The 21,283-nt window shown below is 36.1% G+C and overlaps 1 protein-coding gene across 1 annotated transcript; it reads right to left on the bottom strand.

Annotated features, from left to right (window-relative positions):
- Positions 1 to 9,435: 9,435 nt before the first annotated feature.
- Positions 9,436 to 9,909, bottom strand: LOC114165215. The gene has a single exon (XM_028049874.1). It carries the CDS (start codon positions 9,907 to 9,909, stop codon positions 9,436 to 9,438), a length of 474 nt encoding a protein of 157 aa, XP_027905675.1.
- Between the last annotated feature and the right edge of the window lie 11,374 nt (positions 9,910 to 21,283).

Here is a 21,283-nt window from a genome sequence, read left to right as displayed (position 1 = left end):
ACTCTATTTACCTTTAAGCCGACAGTGATTGTAATTGTCATACAGATAGAGTATGTCGTTGTTAAAAAACATTACACCCTCAATAAAACCTTAAATATATATAGGACACTCTTTTAAAATCTATTTCTTTATACATTATAAATACAATAATCAATTCTCTCAGAAAAATTTGAATATATATATATATATATATATATATATCCAAACTAACTTTCTACACCCATAATAAATAAATTATATAAGCTATATTTTATGTAATATCTAACAATATTGTATAATATTGGAATCTACTACTCGTAGTTGAAAAAGACTTCAAACGTGTAATTTGCCAACAACCAACCATAACTTTATCTAATTATAACCCTCCTCTAATGTGAAGTCCAAATCATCAATTTGCCAACCATCAAAGCCGCAATTATGTTAATGAAAACCAAATTTCTTTAATTTGTCAAAATACTTTATCTTTGTAGTGGACAATATAAATCATTACAGTCTCCATTGCCAAACTTTACTGAAATAAATCACCCTACATGATTAACATCCAAACTGCAACAGTTGTTATGGTATTGCTAAATCAATTTAATAAAAAAATAATAATATCATCACACCAACCCATCAAAACTATATACATTACCATTCCAGCATCAAAGTTTGGATCCAAAGCATAATATTTTTTAATGATCACGGATTGGATTTTTAATAATTCAATCCATATCCATTTTAGATCTAAATAATTGAATCAGATTTTCAATCTAAATCCATTTTTTAGCAAAACTAGTTTGAATTTTCCTAAAATCTAGATCCAAATATTTGGGTCAAGATTTGAATCTAGATCCAAATATTTGGATCAAGTTCAAAATCCAGAATCCATTTTTTATAAAAGAAAATTAAATTGAATTTTGTTCTTACTGGGACCAAACTGTATTCCGCAAACCTGTTGAAGGGTTCTTGTATCCGGTTGTAGGTGAATTTTCTCTTGCTTGGATGAACTTCGGGGACGGTGCAGGGAGACCTGCAAAAGACACTCTAATGCCTAAGTTAGTACTGGTGATGTCAGAATCTCAGGGAATATATTAATGCGTAATCAATGCATGGGATAACATGCTATATATATATATATATATATATATATATATATATATATATATATATATATATATATATATATATAAATTTTTACCTGTGGGTCCTACCTGTAATGGGCTTTGGAGGCCTAAATACCTCTTTACTTGCTTCTAGATCCATTGGCCATGGGTGAAAATACCAATAAGCCCCTCGAGAGTTATTAGCAGACGATTATTGGTTATGAGTGTGGAGCGCCGTATACCTTGAATGGTGTCTTCTAGTACGCGGGACTCGGTACCCGGCCATATAGATCTGAAGGGTTAGCTAACCGGTGCTGTCTAGTTCCTTTAGGTGGTCGCTGGCTGTGGGATGCTTATTCTGCGCTTTGGGAGGCCTTGGAGGGTGCTCGTAGTATGTGGAACTCGGTACCCGACCTTGTGAGTCTGAATGGTTGGTTACTTGGTGCCGCTTAGTTACTTTAGGTGGCCGCTGGCTTGGAGGGTGCTCATAGTATGCGGAACTCGGTACCTGGCCTTGTGGGTCTGAATGGTTGGTTACTTGGCAGGTTGCGTACCGTATTTTATGTGCATTTGTACATGTTGATGGTATGATTGGGACAAATTTTTTAAGACTTGTGTCCTTAGGGCCGACACCATGGAATTTGAGAGATATTTTTCTCGGGACTAAACTCGATTGACTGTCGGTCATGGCTAACTCGACCGAATTTCGGTCGAGGTCGGCCTAATTTTGGTCGAGGCTGACTTGGTCGAATTCGGCCGAATTTTGGCTTGGGTCGACTAAACCAAATTCGAACGAATTTCGGTCGAGGCCTTCTCGGCCAAGTATGTATAAATTTTGGTCATGACCGACTAAGTAAAATTTGGCCGTGTATGACCGCATCTCGGCCAAGTATTTATAATAGTAACATTATAAATGTAATAATACAATGTGAATTATGACATTTATAAGTGTCGTTCTTTTCATTGGATTTGTTTTTTAGTAAGTAAATAACGTCATTTTTAACTTTCATTAATTACTTCTTAAAAATGTCATTTTATACAACGTATAAAATGATGTTTGTTGCAGCGTTTCACTTTAAAACGCCATATTATATTTTGTGGCGGCAAGAATTACGACATTTTCGAAAAATGCCGCGCATGTAAATTACGACGTTTAAAAACGTCGTAATATACAAAAATAAACGTCACAACTTACACGATTTTTTGTAGTGACAGGTAAATTTGGGCTAGTACATCTCAACATTTAGACTAACTCAACTAAAAATTTAAATTGAAAATTTGGATTGGAATTTTTGGATTATCCATATTTGAAAATCGAGATTTAGAAAATGAATATCCAATCCCTAAAATATGTAAAATATAGATCAAATTGAAATCCATATCCAATAAAATAGATTTTAAATGGATTGGATTTTTAATAAAGTGAATCTTAAATCGATTGGATCGGAACAAAAATGGATCAAATTAAAAAAATGGATTTTTTGCATACTCGTAATATTTTTCATAAAAAAGAACAACCTGATAGGCACCTTCAAATTCATACACATGAAGTTTCCAAACCTTTATTTACAATATACCTTATCACGTTATAAAAAGTACAATTGCTTCATAATTTTGCACACACACACACACACACACACACATATATATATATATATATATATATATAACAAAATAACCAAATAATATATTACCTAATTAAAAAAAAATCACCAAATAATACAATTTCAGTCCACACTTTTGCTATAAAAAATAAACCATGTGTAATTGTTACCAAATATCAAATCAAACCAAACTTTTATTTTCATATATTTTATGTATTATGAAAAATACCAAAATGGTATATCGTTTGAAAAATGAATCAAATCCACAAAATATATATAAAAATATATATATATATATATATATATATATATATATATATATATAAACTACTTATCAATATAAATTATATACACTTTTTGTCCATTCTACATAATAATATGGCTTAAATACCTATTTGGTCCACATTTTCACGGTGTTTGTTGTCGATGATCCTAATTTTTTCCAAATGTTTAAAATGGTCCTCATTTTTGCAATTTGGTTTTAATTTGGTCCTTTTGTGTCACACCATTTAAATGACTAATAGAGCACTATACAGGTGGCACTGTTTCTATTATGTCTTCCATTATGTGTATTACGTGGAGGGGTAATGTACAATGAGTTGGATTATCTAGGTTTAAAGTAGGGAATTGTGGGAAAACATAATTAGAGATTTGGGGAGATGAATTTTCAATCTGAGGTTTGCGATTTTGTGGGGCTTGTTCAAGCACCCAAGGAGTTGCACTAAGTTATGGTAAAATTTTAAAGCAATTTAACGTTGGTTAAGCGGGACACCGATGTTCTTCGACTTCGATTATAGGAGGGGCCGACTTCCTTCGATTTCGATTGTAGTAGGGGCTGACACTCTTCTACTTGGTTGCAGCAGGGGTCATTCCTCAACTTTGATTGCAGTAGGGCCGACATTCTTCGACTTTGATTGTAGTAAGGGTCGACGTCCTTCAACTTCGGTTGTAGTATGGCCGACATCCTTCAACTTCTATTGTAGTAGGGCCAACATCCTTCAACTTTGGTTATTGTAGGGTCGATGTCCTTCAACTTCTGTCGTAGCAATGGCCGACATCAAACTTGTCATTTTATTTGCAAAAATACCACTGGTCATTTTTTATTTTGGCATTTTCTTAGACAAACATTGGTTTAGAGACGTTATAGCCCATTTTTTTGTGTTAGTGACACACATTTTAGTGCTTTGAAGAAGCTTATATAATAAAGTGGTATTGATGATAGTAATGATCTTATAAGATAACAATTTGCCCGAGATGGCTAGTTATTGACTTATGATATTATGGCTTACCAAATATGTTTTCTACTAGGGTTCCCCATATTAGCATGCAAATGTACTTAAAAGGTATATCCATGTTCTTGCAATTTAACATTGTGGATACTTTTTGCATGAATTCCCTGTTTAGACCCACTCAACCAACCTTAGTTTTGGAGAAGTTCACTAAGGGGTGCATAAGTGATTTTTCTAGAACTTGTTGATTTAAGCCTAATTTAAAGGTGTTTTGTAACTTTAATCAATTTATTTTCCCACCTTAAATGAGCTTAATCTTAACTTCAATTTCATGAACAAAATATAATATCAAATTTGATAACGTCGTCGTTGACGTGATCTGTAACATTCCTAAGGAATATTACTTTTAAAATAAATGTAGACGAATAAATAAAATTAAAATAAAACACAATGATATTAATAAACCTCATTTATAATTATAATTTCCCAAAATGCGGGAAAACTTAAAAACTTTAATTGTAACATAATTCAACTATTCGCAATTACTTTATTCATAAATCTACCAAAGTTCAACATAATCAAAATTACATCAAAATTCTTTAATAAAAATCCTTTCAAAAGCCCCAGGTAAACCCTACACTCCGCCTCTAAACATCTCCTGGCTCACTTGTCAAAACATCTGCTCCCGGATAACAGGTTATCTGATCATCACCATACAGACACACAAATAGGGTGAGCTATGCACATTTATAAATATATATATATATATATATATATATATATATATATATATATATATATATATATATATATATAAAATAAATATGACATCCATCCAAAAGAAATGACATCCATCCTTGATCTCATGGTCCTTCATGAGTCATATGCATGAACTAGGTCTTGGGACTTCACTGTGCTCCCAAGAAACCAACCCATTTGTGGTCCAACCCTACGAGCCTATCCCGCTCACAGTCCTGCCCCACAGACTCCTCGTCTGTAGTAAAACATCCAAGCCTCCCTCGCTTGGACCATGGCACACACGCAATCACTATACTATGGACTCCTCGGCCAATAGCGGCAACCGGGAACATAACAGTTCCTTGCCCATCGTGCCCCCGACGCATGTAATCACCATACTAAGGACTCCTCGCCACTTAGCAACCGACGGGAACTACACAGTTCCATGCCCATCATGCGTCCCAACCATAAAGCACATCCCAGACCCATATTGGACTTAGTCCTTCAAGCCCAAACACCACAAACACAAGCATATAATTCCTACACTTTAGAAACTCACAATCAAACAGTCCTACGTCGTACACAAGCATGAAACTCGTAGTATACTCGCTTAAGCACACAAGCATGAAACTCGTAGTATACTCGCTTAAGCTAGAGCTCTTCGCCCAGGCTAGCCAGTCAACCTCGCTTAAGCCACCCCATCTCGCCTGAGCGAGCGTGAAGCAGTGGCTTCATCACTTCATCTCGCTGAGGCGAGTTCTTCTCACCTGAGCGAGTCATACTTGCGCCCAAAAACACATAGACCTCGCCTGAATGAGAATTCGACTTAAAGTTTGCATCAAACCACTTCGTCCACTCGCTTGGGCGAGCTACTTTCGCCTAAGCGTGAGTATCCATCGCTCAGAACTCAAAACTTCTCGCCAGGTTTCATTGGAACTCGCTTAGGCGAGCCATTCTCGCCTGAACGAGACTGCGTTTCGCTCAACCTCAACCTTGATTGCCTAAGCGAATTGCTCGAGCCTAAACCCTGAATGAACTCCTGCAACTCTCGCCTAGGCGAGAAGGAGTCGCTTGGGCGAAACTTGTAGAGTTTCGCCACTGTTCAATCATGAAAAGACCCAAAAACATACCCAAAACGCAACAGATACAATGCCAAGCATTCCACATCAACACTCAACCTATCAGTATATGTTTACATCCAATGGAACTACTAAAACCCAACATTTAATCAATTATACCCATTCAATACCCAAAACCCTCACTCTAATCATAAAAATGTATAACATGGCTTTGCATACAATCTCAACCAACCAAATTCTGAATCATAACACAAACCACACGAATTCCATGACATACAATTATCAAATTCATACACCCAAAATAACAACACGAAAATTAGGTTCAGCTCCCCTAACCTGAAATCTTAGTACCAACTAGTAGCCTTTGAGGGTTCATGTCCAATTTCTTAATCCCCTAATTCTTCCTCTCAAGTCTTCCAGTAACACTCAATTCTCTCCTCACACTCTCAGAATTCATATTCCTCAAGCCAAATGACAGCACTGTCAAAACCCTCTTTTTCCCTCAAAATGACCTTTTATATGTGTCTAATTTAGGGGTTTAAATGTTAAAACGAAATTAGGCTTTATGGTGGGTTTAATTTCTATTAAAGGATCATTATATAATTAATGGTTTCCAGCCCCCTCTTGGCTGCCCCCCCTTCTGCTAGATTTGCCTTTGCCTTTTGACCTTCAAGTCACCCTAATTTTATCAAAAATAAAGTCAACTTTATGTCCTTCAAGGTTTGAATCCGTGACCCTTCACTCATAAGGCTTAAGCTCCACCATTAAGCCAATTCAGATTTTGTGATAACCATTATAATCCTATGATTATAACATCACTCACTAGTCACAATTATATTATCAAGATACAATTAAATCAAATAACACACAAAAAGCATACATAGGACTTGAACTCAAGTCCTCTCACACAATTAAGTACTCTCAACCACTTGAGCTAGTACTTTTCCACGTCATACCAATTAACATTTAATGTCATAAAAGTCCCCTTCTCCCTCATCTATTAGTTAATTAATTTTTTTTCCACATGTCTTACATTCCCCCCACCTCAAAAGAATTTTCGTCCTTAAAAATGAGACTTACCCTGAAAACAAGTTAGGATAGGACCTCCTCATGACGTCCTCCGTCTCCCATGTCATCTCCTATGTTGTCTCATCCTAGAGTACCTTCACTGTCTTTAACTCCTTGTCCCTAAGTTGTTTGACTTGTGTATCCAGTATACGAACCGGTCCGACTGGCATGGTCAGATCCTCTCGCACTTGCACCTCATCTGACTCTAACACATGGTCTGGGCTTGCAATGTATTTCCTCAATTGCGAGGCATGGAACACATTATGCAAGTTGGCTAGGTGAGGGGGTAGAGCAATCTCATACGCCATTGTTCCAATTCTCCGTGTGATGTGATAGGGCCCTATAAATCTCGGAGTCAACTTCCTTGATTTAAGAACCCTTCTGATACCTGTGGTTGGAGTAACTCGGAGGAATACATGATCTCCCTCCTCAAACTCCAATGGCTGTCTCCTCTTATCAGCATAAGACTTCTGCCTATTTTGAGTTGCTCGCATCCGTTTCTGAATCAACTTGACTTTATTAGTCGTCTATTGCAGAAACTCTAGCCCAAGTACAAATGCTTCACCATCCCGATACCAACACAATGGAGTTCTACACCTCCTTCCATATAGTGCTTCATACGGTGCCATTCTAATACTAGCATGATAGTTATTATTGTATGTGAACTCTACCATGGGTAACACATCATTCCAATTTCCCAGATGGTCCAGCACACAAGATCTCAACAAAACTTCTAGGGATTGGATAGTCCGCTCGAATTGATCATCCATTTGAGGATGATAAGATGAACTCATTCTTAGCTGAGTACCAAAGGCTGTTTGCAAGGATGGCCAAAACTGTGAAGTGAATCTCGGATCCCGATCTAACACTATGCTTTTTGGCACCCCATGTTATCTTACCACCTCCTGTATATATGTTTCTGCTAGCTTATCCATCAACCATTTCTGATTTATAGGTAAGAAGTGCGCACACTTGGTCAGTCTGTCTACTATTACGCAAACTGAATCATGCCCTCTTGTCAATTTTGGTAAGTGTGTCACAAAATCCATAGAGATACCGTCCCACTTCCACTGAGGTACTTCCAATGGTTGCAGTGTACCTCCCAGCCTTTGATGTTCAATTTTGGCCTTTTGACATACTAAACATTGAGCAACAAAGTTTACTACGTCCGATTTCATCCCATTCCACCATAAGGACTCCTTCAAATCCTTGTACATCTTAGTCATACCGGGGTGTAAGCTAAGACGACTCTGATAACCCTCCTTCAGAATCTGCCTCTTGAATAAGGGTTCCCCAGGCATGCACACCCTAATGTTATCCGCTCCCATCTGGTAGTCCTTTCCTTTATCTGTACCCAGCCATCCTATAAATTGTTGCAACTCCATATCATGTCCCTGACCCACACGTATCTCATCTAAGAACTCATATTAGTGACTTTCAACAAGCTGCATTATATGACTCCTTCCCCAAACTACATTCCTAGATTCATATCTCAGAGTTTCTCAATTAACTCCAACTCCTTTACCATCATGCAAGACATATGCATCTTTTTACGACTTAAAGCATCGGCTACGACATTTGCCTTGCCTGGGTGATAAAGCAATTCAAAGTCGTAATCCTTCAAGTACTCCATCCACCTGCGCTGTCTCATATTTAACTCCTTCTGATCGAACAAGTATTTCAGGCTTTTGTGATCACTGAAAACTTAAAATTGAGACTCGTATAGGTACTGCCTCCAAGACTTAAGAGCAAACACAATGGCGGCTAACTCCAAGTCATGAGTCGGGTAATTTTTCTCATGCACCTTCAGTTGACGAGAAGCATATGCCACTGGCCTCCTTTCTTGCATCAATACACACCCCAGACCTTGATATGATGCATCACAATACACTTCAAACATCTTCTTTGTATCAGGAATTACTAGCACTGGAGCGGTAGTCAAACACCTCTTCATCTCTTCAAAACACTCCTCACACTGTTTAGTCCAAGAGAACGACTAATCTTCTCTTGTAAGATGTGTCAAAGGGTTCACCTTCTTTGAGAACCCTTTCACGAATCTCCTATTATAACCTGCTAAGCCCAAGAAACTTCGCACCTCTGTCACTATCTTAGGCCTTTCCCACTTAAGCACCATCTCAATCTTAGCCGGGTCCACTGCAATGCCCTTGGCTGTGATGACATGTCCAAGAAATTATACCTCTTCTAGCCAAAATTCACACTTGGACAACTTCCTATACAACTGGTGATCTTTGAGTATCTTCAATACAACCCTCAGGTGGTCAGCATGCTCTTCTCCCGTCTTAGAGTAAATAAGAATGTCGTCTATGAAGACAACGACAAACTTATCTAATCAAGGCCGAAAGATTCTATTCATGTAATCCATGAATATCGCTGGTGCATTTGTTACTCCAAATGGCATCACCATATACTCGAAATTGACTAAGATCTGATGATATCCAGATCATTGGTCAATTTTGGAGAAGACTTTTGCTCCCTTCAATTGATCGAGCAAATCATCAATCCTTGGCAGTGGATATTTATTCTTGATGGTTAACTTGTTCAGCTACCAATAATCAACGCATAGTCTTGAACTTCCATCCTTCTTCTTCACTAATAGCACCGGGGCTCCCCACTATGAAGCACTAGGCCGAATGTACTTCTTCTCTACAAACTCTTTAATTTGCTTCTTGAGTTCTGCCAATTTTACAGGTGCCATTCGATATGGATTCATGGACACGGGACCCGCACCAGGAATTATGTCAATGGTGAAGTCAACATCCTGACTCGGTGGCAATCCTGGTACTTCATTCAGAAACACATCTGCGTACTCATTAACCACCTGAATATTCTGAATCATCTCCGCTGCACCTTTCTTCTCTGGTTTAGCCATCACCATAAAACACATGGCTCCTTCTTGCAGCGTTTTCACAGCCTCACAAGTTGAGACCAACTCCAACCCTTCATGTTCTAGGAATACCAAACTGCGTAGTCCACAATCAATTATGATGTGATTGTTAGACAACCAGTCCATCCCCAATATCACATCCAATCCCTCCAAGGGCAAGCACACCAAGTTCACGTTGAATTTGCGACCTGTCACTACCATTGAAGACCCAATGCAGACTGAATTGGTAGCCACCTGACCTGAGGAAGGAGTCGAAACAAGCAACTCACACCCCAAGTCATGTTTCTCCAGGCTCAATCTCCCTATACATGCATTAGAGATGAAAGATTGTGTTGCTCCAAAATCGAACAACACTAACACTGATTGACCCAACAATAAACATGGCTCGAGGATAAGATTACCTGATTGAGTAGCCTATGTGGAGGTCATGGCGAAAACCCTGCCAGCTGTTTTAGCTCTTTCTGCTAGTGATGCTGCGGTCTTCTTCACACCCAAACTCTTCTTTTCTGGACAATTATTGGCAAAATGTCCTGGTTTATCGCATATGAAACACTTGCGACGGTCACCTGATCCTCCTACCCCATCTGTCAACTAAGGACAATTTCTCTTCATATGGGGTCTGCCACATTGGTAGCAAGTGGGACCCTGAGAGGCCTATGGTCGGCTGTAAGGCTTCTTAATCTGCCTAGCCTCTGCGACATTTTTCTGATGTCGACTCACTAGATCTGGTCCTCTTTCTAGGGACTCTGCACTCTTGGCTTGTTCCACCAATACTGGAAATCTCCTTTCTCTCAGAGGTGTAACAACCTTCTTCAATTCATGTTTGAGTCCCTGTTCAAACTTAAGGCACCTCCACTCTTTAGTGATTGCTTGAGAATAATACCTTGCTAGATGCTCGAGTTTATTAACACATTCTTGCACTTACATATTTCCCTATTGCAGAGCCAAAAACTCAGCCTCTCTGTCCTGCTTAGTTATATCTGGAAAGTATTTCTCCAGGAAACGAGTCCTGAAGTTGGCCCAAGTCACCGGCTCTTCCCTACTCTCCATCTATTGTTGCATGCCTACCCATCAATATTCAACATCCTCATTCAGCAGATAGGTGGCAAATAGAAGCTTCTGCTCATCCACATAATTCATCACCTTGAAAATCTTTTTACATTTGCGGAGCCATGCATCCACTTCATCAGGAGAGGCTTTGACAGTGAACTCAGCTGGCTTGTGACAAAAAAGTCCTCCACAGTTGGCACCTTGACTGGTGCAATCGCCGTTCTAGGCTGTGCTGCTATAGGTGGCTGCATCGCATTGACCATCCGGTGAATAGCCTCCGCGATGTCATCAACACCATTTCCGTTCCTTCTCCTCCTGTTAGCAGCCATAGCTTGAATACGCCACATTTCAACTGTTAAGAATCAATTCACTTGGTTAAGCAAAGCCACTCACTCAATTACAACATTAAATTCAGTCACACAAACAAACAATCGATAAACTCACCCCCAAAAGCCCCAAAATATTTAAAATATTTTCAAGACTTTTGCTCTGATACCAATTGTAGCATCCCTAAGGAATATTACAATAAATGTAGACAAATAAATAAAATTAAAATAAAACACAATGCTATTAATAAACCTCATTTATAATTATAATTTCCCAAAACGCGGACAAACTTAAAACCTTTAATTGTAAAATAATTCAACTATTCGCAATTACTTTATTTCATAAATCTACCAAAGTTCAACATAATTAAAATTACATCAAAATTCTTTAATAAAAATCCTTTCAAAAGCCCCAGGTAGACCTTGCACTCCGCCTCTAAGCATCTCCTGGCTCACCTGTCAAAACATCTGCTCCCGGATAACAGGTTATCCGATCATCGCCACACACACAGATAGGGTGAGCTATACATATATATATATATATATATATATATATATATATATTGATATATATATATATATATATATATATATATATATATATATATATATATATATATTGATATATATATATATATATATATATATATATATATATATATATATATATATATATATCTATATATATAGATATATATGTATGTATATATCTATGTAGATATATAGATATAAAGATATATATATATATATATATATATATATATATATATATATATATATATATATATATATATCTTTATATCTATATATCTACATAGATATATACATACATATATATCTATATATATATATATATATATATATATATATATATATATATATATATATATATATATATATATAAAATAAATATGACATCCATCCCAAAGAAATAACGTCACGATAGTATTTCATTATTTTTCAAATTACCCATCCCTGATCTCATGGTCTTTCATGAGTCATATGCATGAACTAGGTCTTTGGACTTCACTATGCTCCCACGAAACCAACCCATTTGTGGTCCAAGCCTACGAGCCTATCCCGCTCATAGTCCTGCCCCACAGACTCCTCGTATGTAGTAAAACATCAAAGCCTCCCTCGCTCGGACCATGGCACGCACGCAATCACCATAGTATGGACTCCTCGCTCAATAGCAGCCAACGGGAACATAACAGTTCCTTGCCCATCGTGTGTCTGACGCATGTAATCACCATACTAAGGACTCCTCACCACTTAGTAGCCGACGAGAACTACACAATTCCATGCCCCTATTGGACTTAGTCCTTCAAGCCCAAACACCACAAACATAAGCATATAATTCCTACACTTTAGAAACGCACAATCAAAAAGTCCTACGTCGCACAGAAACTTGAAACTCATAGTATACTCGCTTAAGCTAGAGCTCTTCGCCATGCTAGCCAGTCAACCTCGCTTAAGCCACCCCATCTCGCCTAAGCGAGCGTGAAACAATGGCATCACCACTTCATCTCGCTTAGGCGAGCTCTTCTCGCCTGAGCGAGTCATACTTGTACCAAAAAACACACAGACCCCGCCTGAACGAGAATTCGACTTAAAGTTTGCGTCAAACCACTTTGTGCACTCGCTTAGGCGAGCCACTCTCGCCTAAGGGAGAGTATCCATCGCTCAGAACTCAAAACTTCTCGCCTGGTCGAGAAGTCGCGTTCAAAATGGTACATGTTTCATCACGACTAGCTTAGGTGTGCCATTCTCGCCTGAACGAGATTGCATTTTGCTCAACCCCAACCTTGATCGCCTAAGCGAATTGCTCGAGCCTAAACCCTGAATGAACTTCTGCAACTCTCGCCTAGGCGAGAAGCAGTCGCTTGGGCAAAACTTGTAGAGTTTCACCACTGTTCAATCACGAAAAGACCCAAAACCATACCCAAAACACAACAGATACAATACCAAGCATTCCACCTCAACACTCAACCTATCAGTATATGTTTACATCCAATGGAACTACTAAAACCCAACATTTAATCAATTATACCCATTCAATACCCAAAACCCTTACTCTAATCATAAAAATGCATAGCATGGCTTTGCACACAATCTCAACCAACCAAATTCTTAATCATAGAACATACCACACAAATTCCATGACATACAATTATCAAATTCATACACCCAAAATAACAACACGAAAATTAGGTTCAGCTCCCCTAACTTGAAATCTTGGTACCAACTAGTAGCCTTTGAAGGTTCTTCTCCAATTTCTTAATCCCCTAATTCTTCCTCTCAAGTCTTCTTCCAATAGCATTCAATTCTCTCCTCACACTCTTAGAACTCGTATTCCTCTCACAAGCCAAATGACAGCACTGCCAAAACCTTCTTTTCCCCTCAAAATGATCTTTTATATGTGTCTCATTTAGGCGTTTAAATGTTAAAACGAAATTAGGCTTTATGGTGGGTTTAATTTCTATTAAAGGATCATTATATAATGGTTTCCAGCCCCCTCTTGGTTGCCCCCCCTTCTGCTAGATTTGCCTTTGCCTTTTCACGTTCAAGTCACCCTAATTTTAGCAAAAATAAAGTCAACTTTATGTCCCTCAAGGTTTGAACCCGTGACCCTTCACTCATAAGGCTTAAGCTCCACCATTAAGCCAATTCAGATTTTGTGATAACCATTATAATCCTATGATTAGAACATCACTCACAAGTCACAATTATATTATCAAAATACAATTAAATCAAATAACACACAAAAAGCATACATAGGACTCGAACCCAAGTCCTATCACACAATTAAGTACTCTCAATCACTTGAGCTAGTACTTTTCCAAGTCATACCAATTAACATTTAATGTCATAAAAGTCCCATTCTTCCTCATCTATTGATTAATTAATTATTTAATTAATTGGTTTTTCACATGTCTTACACGATCAAATTAATACTACTTATCTATAACAACTTTAGTATTGTTAAGAAAGTAGCCAACAAAATAGAGAGGATAAACTAAGTCGCAGTTGTAAGACCCGAGAAATTTAAATAATTAAATAAATTATTATTTAATAAATGCGAGTAGTAGAAATCTTTATGGCATTTAATGATAATTATTGTGACATGGAAAAATATTAACTTATATGGTTGATAGTATTTATTTATGTGAGAGGACTTGGGTTTGAGTCCTATGTATGTTAATTGTATGATATTTTTGAAATGTACATTGTTTTAATGTTATGCGTGGATGTGAGTATTGATAATGTAATCCTAAAATTATAAGAATTATCACAAAACATGTATTAGTTGAATTGGTTGTGCACTTGACTTGGGAATTGATGGGTTGTGGGTTCAAACTTTGATAAGAACAAAACTAACCTATCTTTTTGCCAAATTTTAATTTTAACTTGAATATGAAAGGGTATAGACAAACCCTAGCTGCAAGGATGTGGGCTGAAAAGGCAGCCACTAATGGTCCTTGAATGACCATTAACACCAAAACATTAAATCATTTTCGTTTTGGGGTTAATGATGCTTAATTAAGGTAATTTTGGAAGAGAGAGAGAAAAACATAAGAGAGGAACTGGTTTTGGACCTGAAAAAGTGAGATTCTGGAGGTAATTGTGAGAACTGCCATTTCAATTTTGGAAGTGTTAGAGCTGAAACCTTGGAATATCAAAGGGAGTTTCTTGGGTACCATAAAGAAAAGGATAGAAGAGCAATTGCAGCAAGAAATTCCAGGTAAGGGGAGCTATTTCGTGTATTCTAAAATGCGTATGTATGAATGTGATTTGCATGAATTTTCATACTCTATATGGTATGATGTAGAGGTTTTATTGTATTGATGTTGTTTGCGCAATCCTTTATGCGTTTGTATGAATATGATGGGGTTTTTTTGTACCATATGGTGTTTATGATTAAATCTCAAATTTTGGTGGTCAAATTAGGCTTAAATCATGTTCATAAGACTTGTGCGCTGTGGTAGATTGCTTGGTAATGATTGAGATGTGTTTTGGCATTGTTTTCTTATGTCTATAGAGTAGGACTACGAGCGGGCAGGTTCGTAGAGCAGGACTACGAGAGGGGAGGTTCGTAGAGATAGGACCACGAGCGGGCAGGTTCGTGTGAGTATCATAAATCATGAGTCCATGGCTAACTATGTTGTGTGAATTGAAGGTTGAAAAGCCTTGGGATATTAAGGACTTGGCCAAGAACTAACTACAATCAAACGATTGGGTGCATTATTAATTTTATTAACTTGTTCTATTGATTATCTTTGAGCTCACCCTTTTTGTTTGTGTTTGGCGATGATCGTGTGATTTGTTACACGAGAGCAGATGATGCTACTGGTGATGTTGGTGATGCATAGAGACGGAGAGAGGGCTAGCTTGGGGGCTATTGAGATAGGGATTTTTTTGTGATGTTATTTCATTATGTTGGATTTTAAAGACTTTTAAAAAAATTCTTATTTAGTTATGTTTAAATTGTGGCGCTTTGAAAAATAATTTGAATTTTTCCGCGTTTGGGAATAATAAAATTATGTCTATTGATTTTCTATATTCCATTTATTTATTTTAATTAAGTAATTTCCAGTAGGGATGTTACAACAGTAATCTCCCAATGAACACGAAATTGATTTCTATCAAATTATTTCTTATAAAAACTATACGAAAAGGGTTAGTCAAATAAAATAGAAATAAAATTGGTAAAAGATAAAAAGATTTAAAAACAATGATAAAGAAAATAGGTTAATTCCATTGCTTTCAAAATAGATTTTCACTACTTATCTAAGGATTATCATTCAATTAATTATTGTCTTAGATTTTGAAATTAATCAATGTAAATTCACAATTAATTTGTTGGTGTCACTATAACAAATTTTCAGATTTGCGAGGGAATAATCCCTACCTAATCCCTCGTCGATCTGTCGCAAAATGATTTAGTGAAGGATTAGCGAGCAAACAGCGAGGACACTAAATTGTAGCTAAATTATAGGTAGCTAAGTTGCGACGGAACTACTCCATAACTAATCCCTAGCTAATTCCTAGCTAATCCCTAACAAACTGGTTATAGGAAATATGTAGCCAATCCCAAACAAAATATTTGTAGAAAATCCTTAGAAAAATGTTTGTAGCAAATCCCTAACTAATCCCTAGCAAACTAGTTGTAGAAAATTCCTAACAAAATGCTTGTAGCAAATCCCTAACAAAATGCTTGTTGCAAATCCCTAACAAAATGTTTGTAGCAAATCCTTAGTTAATCCCTAGCAAAATGTTTGTAGCAAATCTCTACCTAATCCCTAGTAAACTAGATATAGCAAATCCCTATCAAACTAGTTGTGGAAAATCTATAACTAATCCCTAGCAATATATTTGTAGCGAATCCCTATTTAATCCCTAACTAATCGCTAACATACAAGTTAGAAAGAGGAAATTTCTAAATCATGTTACTTAAAGTCGAGGCTTGAAAAACCTATTTGTTACAAACATGCAAGAAAATAATGTTTTGTAAATTTTACTAAATTAAAAGTAAAGGATTTACAACAGATGTGTCAAAAAGAGTGTGTTACAAACAATTCTCTTCTGAAATAATTCCCAAAAAGTTAAGGCATAAGTCAACAATAATGTTGAGCAACGCAATTTGAACCTTGACAATGGATGTCTTAGCCAATAAATCCTCTAAACTCAAGGAACTACTTCTATAAGGTAGTTGCAAAGGGATCCTTTCATCTTTGGAAAATGACTTTTTTTAAAATGGGGATGTGGTCAGAAGTTTCCAAAAGTGAGTCCCATGAGAAAGGAATTGATGTGTGAAGAAATCTCCTCAACAAATGGGCACTACATTGTTGATCACACTCATATATCCACACAACCTACCAAACATGAGTTGCATCCATAAAATATCTCCCAAGCAAAATCACCCAAAAAAAAATAAAGGAATCGCCGTCAATGAGCAACTACTCACCACTGGGTTCCTATTCTAGATACAAGTAACAAGGAACGACCATATTTTATTCATTATTGGGAAATCCTTCAGTTGATACAGCAATAGTGATTCTAACGCTTCTTCAATTGCTTCTTTAACTTCCCTTTCATGTTCATAATATGCTTCTACTTTAACAATGAGAAAAATAAAAAATACATCTTATTGCTCAAAATGATTTTAAATTCATACTCGAACTGGCAAGAAAAAAATAATTGACAATCACTTTCCAAAAACCCCACCATTTTGTGTCACATTCAGCAATATAAGAACCCCGTGTCATTTGGAATAGTTATCCATAAAATTTTATTTTTATAAAATCTAGTCTGGTTCATAACAACAAATAAACCTCCTAGGTAATAAAAATACAAAATGTAACACCCCATTTAATTAATAAAGCTAATTAAAGGAAATGTCACACAATATAATATAAGAAACAAGATCAATGGAGTACAACATCACTCCTACAGATACCCAAAGTTCTTATAGGACAAATATTGAGGCACACCACAATGCCAGTACAAAATAGGGTAAAAAGTCTAAAGTATCCAAAATACAGTGCTAAATGATGTAATACATGGGCCACAACCCTAACAAAAGACATAATTAGTAGAGCTCAAGTCCAGATGACTAAGCAGTTGAACCTCCATCACCCTGTTGGCCACGAGGATTTCTCACATATGCTCACATTAATAAATTGATGATTATCACAAAAGGAGAGAACCACACAAGCAAGACATACAACAAGCAGAAGGGTAAGCTAGAGAAGAAAATGATTTATCATACCGTACATACAATTTTATAGTTCAAGATGCATAAGCCAACCAATCATGTTATGACATGCAAACAATACATTAAGACTCAGACACGACTCATCCAAATACATATAATTAGTTGGATTCAACGGATGCTTGCACTTGTGGTGGCTTTTACTTCTCTATCGAGCTGCTCTACTGAGCGAAATATTCTAGTGTCTCAACCCCCACACACAAGGTTAGCCCTTAATGGGTTCAAGGCCTCCTACTACTCTCACCACTAGAGTCAGTACGCTCTATGTGAGCCTAACTGACTCTTTAAAGTGTCAGGATGTAGTCCTTACCTTGAATCCTTTCTAAATTATATAGATAGGGCACACCATGAATTCCCACTAATCGGGGTCATGGAATTACGTCCCAACCAACTAAGGCACCACCATGAGGTCTCATCTACAGGCTCACGGAATTACGCCCTAACCAATGAGGCACCACCACAAAACTATTGTGGAATTACGCCCTAAACATACCATCATCATGTTTCATCCATTAATATAGAATTATATCTCATACCAACACCATGCCACTTTCATTACTAACCATCTCATTTGTTATACATGCCAAGATCATACCAACACATCAATCAAATTCGTAACCTCAAGTATTTTATGCATATTCACACACCTCATACTTTAAATAGAGCAGGCCAACCAATCAAACAATTAAGAACAACCATGTGAGAGAAACAAGGTGGCTTGCAGCAGATCTTTTCAAGCCCAGAGCCCTCGCTCAGACAAAAGGAGTGCTCTCGCTCAAGCTGCAGACTCTCACTTTGGCGAGATCGCGACAGAGGGCCTAAGAAGTTTTACGAATGCTCGCTTAGGCGAGGCCATCTCGCCTGAGCGAGATTGTCTTTGGCTCAAAACCCAATTCGCTCGCCTGAGCGAGTACTCGAGCAAAACTCCTGGGCGAGGTTCTCCTACTCTGGCTTAGGCGAGATGAGCTCGCTTGGGCAGAAATAGCAACTCGCGTCTCCTATTTCACTTGACAGTAGCAGCACACCAACTCCAAACAATATTCCATACATATTCATCCAAACCCAAACATTATCCATCATATAAATCACAAAAGAGGGGTAAAACAACCAACATACAATCAAAATATGAAAAACCTAGCTTCCCTTACCTAGAAAGGGTGAGCAAAGGACTTTGACACCAAGTGCGGAGCGCAACAGCTCGAGGAACAAGCTTAGAAACTGGAAGAATAGAGGAACAAATTTAAAAAATGCGCTTACTACGAAACCCTACTGGAAATACGAAGATATGCCTAAAGGGGAGAAGCATGAGCTGTAGAATGACTTACGTGGAGCAAGAAAATGAGATTGAGCTTGCTTGACCAAGGTAGTACCAAACCTTAGAAGAGAAACGACAACATCTCTAAGAAGAAGGGGAGACTGTTTTCTGAAAGTGGAGTGAAATGAAAGGGGTTAGGGCAATTTAGGGTCCTTGGCTCCCAATGGACCAACCCTAGGCCCAACTGATTTGGGGCAGCCCCTTTAAAATAAAGGCATATAATATAAGTGGGCCTTACACAAAACAAGGTAGAAAACCTTTATAAAGAAAAGTGCTTCAGAAAAACCTAAATACATACATCAGTACAATAAAGCACTCAAATATCCCTAAATATGTTTGACAAATAAAAAAAAAGATAAGTTCTATGAAACTGGTTTTGAAGCTTATACCATTTAGGCATATCCTCTTCTTTTTCTTACTACTTTTTAGCATTGTTTATAATATGAGGTTCAAATCTTTCATATCTATTTTTAAATTTGTAGTTTAATCAAAATGCTTGATCAGAGTCTAGCAATTTATGAAAAAGCATGCAAAACTGGCAAAAGTACCCAAACAGAATACATGCTTCCTATATTTACATCAATGGCTAACATGTTAAAGTGTAAAGCCTTTCAACAAATAACATTAAATATTACAATATCATCCATTACAGTTTTTAAGTCATCTAATGGTGTATTTGGATAGAGTATTTTAATGAAACAATTCATTTTTTTTGAAGCTTTTAGATTTCCTTGTTATGAAATACTTTGTTTGGACTGAGAAATTAAAAAGCATTTAAAATGTAATGATTTTTCTAAAGTATTTCAATTGGCTAAATTAGTAAAAATTCAAATACCTTACAAATAGGTGAAATTTGAAATTCTTCTCACTCACGACCTTATACTCTAGACTCTCTGGACCTTAAACAATATAAATTATTCAAATATTTGTTAACTAATAAATTGAATACCTAATAAATTTTTGTGGTCTCTCCTCAAAATTTAAAAATTTTTCAATTGACTCCCTACAATTCAGTGTGGTTGTTAACTTTGTGATGTGACAGTCATCTTGCAGTGTCATTTTCCATAGATCTTGTTACATAATATTTCTTACAAAAGATGCTGATGATGAGATCTTTTCCAAAATACTTATTGTATTTAATGAAAATAGTTTTTAAATTTAATTAAATTTATAAACTTATAAAATTTAAAATAAAAATAAATAAATAAAAAATTACAAAATTGTAAAACATGTAATTGGAAAATTATAAAAACAAAATTATAAAACTATAAAATATAAAATTACAAAAGGTAACAAAATTACAAAATTATAAATATATATAATTTTACAATTTATTATAAAACTATAAAATTACAAAACATAAAAATTATATTTGTATATTTTATAATTTCGTAATTATGAAATTATATATTTTTATAATTTGTTAATTGTTGTAACTTCATATTTTTTAATTTTAATTTTTATAATTATTTTTCATAATTTTACAGTTACATGTCTTATATTTCTATAATTTCGTCATCAAATCTCTTGTAACAAAATATTATGTGGTAGGTAACATTTTTTGAGAGTAATAGTGTAAGTGTCAGTTCACAAAGTTGTTAACAACCACACTTAATTGTTAGATCTCAATTGAAAAGTTTTAAAATTGTAAGAACTCAATAGAACACAATGATTTATTAGAGACTAAATTGATAGTTTCTAAATTTATCATGAACTCAAAACATAACTAAGCTTAAAATAAATATTGTTAAAATGAAATTTTATCTCACAAGAAATTAAATTGTTTTATCCAAACATGAAATTGAAATGTAAAGTATTTTAATTTATTTATCCAAACAAGTTATTTAGAAAATGAAGGAAATTTAATTACAAACAATTCAAATACAATGCATTTCAATTTCTCAACATTGTTGAGATGCTTCATCAAATACAAGTTAAAGGATTATATATGAAATTACCCTAAAACAAACATAAAGGTAGTGAGCAAAATAAAGCCATCTGTGGAGCACTAATATTTGTTGTTGATTAAGTGTATCTGAAATGTTTTTGATGATGTCCATTATAGCATGACAATGGTTAACATAACATAGCAGACAATGGTTAACATGACAT

This window comes from Vigna unguiculata, chromosome 10 (genome assembly GCF_004118075.2).
Source record: "Vigna unguiculata cultivar IT97K-499-35 chromosome 10, ASM411807v1, whole genome shotgun sequence".
In the NCBI taxonomy this organism is placed as follows: Eukaryota; Viridiplantae; Streptophyta; class Magnoliopsida; order Fabales; family Fabaceae; genus Vigna; species Vigna unguiculata.
The sequence above is the reverse complement of the archived record's forward strand: the minus strand, read 5'-3'. Positions and strand labels throughout refer to the sequence as shown.